At 39.9% G+C, this 3,137-nt stretch overlaps 1 protein-coding gene across 1 annotated transcript; it reads right to left on the reverse strand.

Moving 5' to 3' along the window:
- Nucleotides 1–1,057: 1,057 nt before the first annotated feature.
- On the reverse strand, nucleotides 1,058–2,881 carry TRIM59 (tripartite motif containing 59). Its single transcript, XM_063441030.1, has one exon. It carries the CDS (start codon nucleotides 2,879–2,881, stop codon nucleotides 1,715–1,717), a length of 1,167 nt encoding a protein of 388 aa, XP_063297100.1. The 3' UTR covers nucleotides 1,058–1,714.
- Nucleotides 2,882–3,137: the final 256 nt, after the last annotated feature.

Genomic DNA, 3,137 nt, shown 5'->3' on the forward strand with positions numbered 1-3,137 from the left:
AAAAAAAAGAAAAAACACCTTAGACACAACTGGGTCACCCCTAAATCCTGGACTGGTAGGTGTGCCTTGAGGACTGGGTTGGGAAACACTGCGTTAAGCTACCAAAAGTCACCTAGCAAGCAGGAAGTGCCTCTAGTGGCTGTGAGTCAGACAGCCACTAGATGCAGTCTAAGTCATAGAGCAGTGTTTCCCAACCCAGTCCTCAAGGCACACCTACCAGTCCAGGATTTAAGGATTACCCAGTTTTGTCTAAGGTGTTTTTTCTTTTTTTTCTAAAAACACCTTAGACAAAACTGGGTAATCCTTAAATCCTGGACTGGTAGTTGTGCCTTGAGGACTGGGTTGGGAAACACTGTCATAGAGTACCTCAGGTAAGAAGCAAGTTAAACCATTCTAAAAACAGATTGGCACTATTTTGTGAAGCTGGTCATTTCCCCCAGCTGTCACCAGTGCTGTAGGTGGGAATAGGACCTCTTTACTATAGAAGATCTTGCGGCCATGAAGGATCCTCCGTAGATCTTGCGTGCATGCACAAGAGAACAGTACTGATGTCGGCTCCTGGCAGCCCATGAAGATGTGGTTGACCCAGATGGCAGTGCTAGCGTGAGATAGGTTCAGGGCTAAAACAGCAGGAGCACTGCACCCAGAACCCTTTTCGAGATAAAGTGGTCTAGATGCCTGTATTGTCCCTTTAACCACCCCCAGTTCTTTCTCATTTCTATTCCACTTATACTTATTACCACAACATGTAATGCCCGGTCATCTATATAGAATTGCACAATATCCGAAAGAGATTTTGCAACAAGTCCTGTGACAACTGCCTATGGATACTGTGGAATTATTTATGTATTATATACACATCCCTAAAACCAAATGGTTTAACCCCTTAAGGACACATGGCATGTGTGACATGTCATGATTCCCTTTTAATCCAGAAGTTTGGTCCTTAAGGGGTTAAACAAACATTTTATGTTAAGTGAGGTCATCATAGCTATAAATCTCACCTGACCTCTGTGTAAAGTTGTTGAGATAGCATAGATGTAACCTACAACCTGGGTAAGTTGGGACAAATGTTTAATGTTAAACAAGGGAACAAAATGTCAGCGAAGTCTCAGAATTATATCATAAAACATGAATGGCATCTCAGTTATAAGTAGCCAGAATTTTACCATACCGATTTAAAATCACTACAATTCTTTGTTTAGTGGATAAACTTCATTTCGGAATACTGACACTTGTACTTTCTTGAGCAGAGACATTATAGGGTTTTATACTATACAAGCAATTGTATTTTTTTGGCCAAAATGGTAAACGCCACCAGACACCACAATGATATTTGCCATTCCTGCTAGACTTGTGAAAAAATTCTGTGGATTAAAAGAAATTTGATTAGGACCAACCGCTCCAAGTACTTTTCTACGCAGGTCTAGTTCCTACTATGAGATCACATAAGTCCCTGCTAAGAAACAAAAGGTGCAGTTAAGGATATCCTTAAATAAAATGCTTGCCGTTAAAAAAACGTATTCACAATAAGTAGCAAGACTCCACATAGAACCTCAGATTTATTTTTCAAAGTCTTAAGGCCAGCTCGTTAATGTTTCCAGGAAATTCTTAGATAAATATCCACAAGTGTTGTTTAGTAAGGACACAGAAGGTGAAAATAGAGTTGCATTGCATTATTAAAATCCATAAATGTTGTTAGATGCATAGTATGTCAGCAAAATAGCTCCCGAATTACACGTGAACCAGCTTTAACATTATCCAGGTTGCTGCACATGTTGTTTGCAAGTGTCTGCATGTTCTCAGAAATATGTTGTTTCCAGTTACCATTCTCAAAACTAAAAAATAAGTCCATGTTCCAAATACACAAGATTACAAAAACCCAAAGAATTGTAAGCAAAATACATTTATATATTTGATAGCCTGGATTGGACTTGGAACTGTTCTTATTTTCAAAGCGGAGATTTATTTTCGGTAAGGGTTTTAAGTGAATTTCCCCTAAACTTGTATCCATCCATTCGCTCGTTAAAACTTTTCCAACTCTGGGGTAGATATCAACTGACTGGACAGGAATAAGAGGCTGCTTTTTCAGAGCTTTCATTCTCTGTCGGATTTTGTGAATATTTTCAAGAAATGTTAACGGGGATGACTCTTCTGATGTGGAACTGCACAAGGAAATGATGTCCAACTGCTCGTCTTCAATTTGCTTCATCTGCTCTATCTGCGGTGCATAGATCTCAGACACTTCCTTGTTGACATTATTAAGAGCCGCAAGCAGACCCTGTTTTTTTTGCTCTAAAATGTCACTTATCCCTTCAAAAAAACTCAGCACCTCTCTCTTATCTTCCTGAACAACACTCTTACAATGCGTCATCTGCTCCTCTAAAGTTTGTATTACTGCCGTAACACCCGTAAAGCTTTTATCACTTAACGCTGCCAGGAATTTCGAAGCCGTTTCTCGCTCTTTTATATAAGCACTCTCTGGGTCATCAATAGGATGCCCTTGGTGCTGTCCTACTGTTAAGCATTGGCCGCATACCAGCTTTCTATCTTTAAGACAAAACACATTCAGTGGTTGCCTGTGGTGGTCCGGACAGGTTGCCATACTGTGCTGTTCCTCGGTTTTATATTTTTCAATAATTGACTTTAGAGCAAAATTTATGGGGAGAGCATTAACCCCTGCAGGGGAGAGCTCAGTTACGTTCCTGCAGGATGGGCATTTGAGACGGACCAAGGATAGTCTCCACAGGAAGCTGTCTAGAGAATTTATAACACTTTCAAGACAGCTCCTACAAAAAGTATGTGAACATGGCAGGATTCTAGGATCTTCGAATATATTATAGCAGACAGAACACGTCAGCTCCTCTTCAAAGTTATTCATGTCCTGTAAAACATAGTAGAATGTCAATTAAACTGATTAATAATATACCAAAGATTTGTTACATGTTCAAAGTAATGCCCTACTGCATAGAAGACCAACATAATTTTAGATTGCTTCAAAGCAGCAAGTTTCACTTATAAGTTATTAAACTATTAGTGAGTTAACTCCTCGAGACTAAGCGTACCTTACATTCCACGCTGAGCTGCCATGTCCTCAGCTGGTCCCACTTCCTTGGCTAGGATCATAGAGATCGATG

This window comes from Pelobates fuscus, chromosome 2 (assembly GCF_036172605.1).
Source record: "Pelobates fuscus isolate aPelFus1 chromosome 2, aPelFus1.pri, whole genome shotgun sequence".
Classification (NCBI taxonomy): domain Eukaryota; kingdom Metazoa; phylum Chordata; class Amphibia; order Anura; family Pelobatidae; genus Pelobates; species Pelobates fuscus.

Bases quoted from the DNA above. Each gene is read 5' to 3' on its own strand.
- TRIM59 (XM_063441030.1), bottom strand. From the start codon at position 2,881: ATGAATAACTTTGAAGAGGAGCTGACGTGTTCTGTCTGCTATAATATA.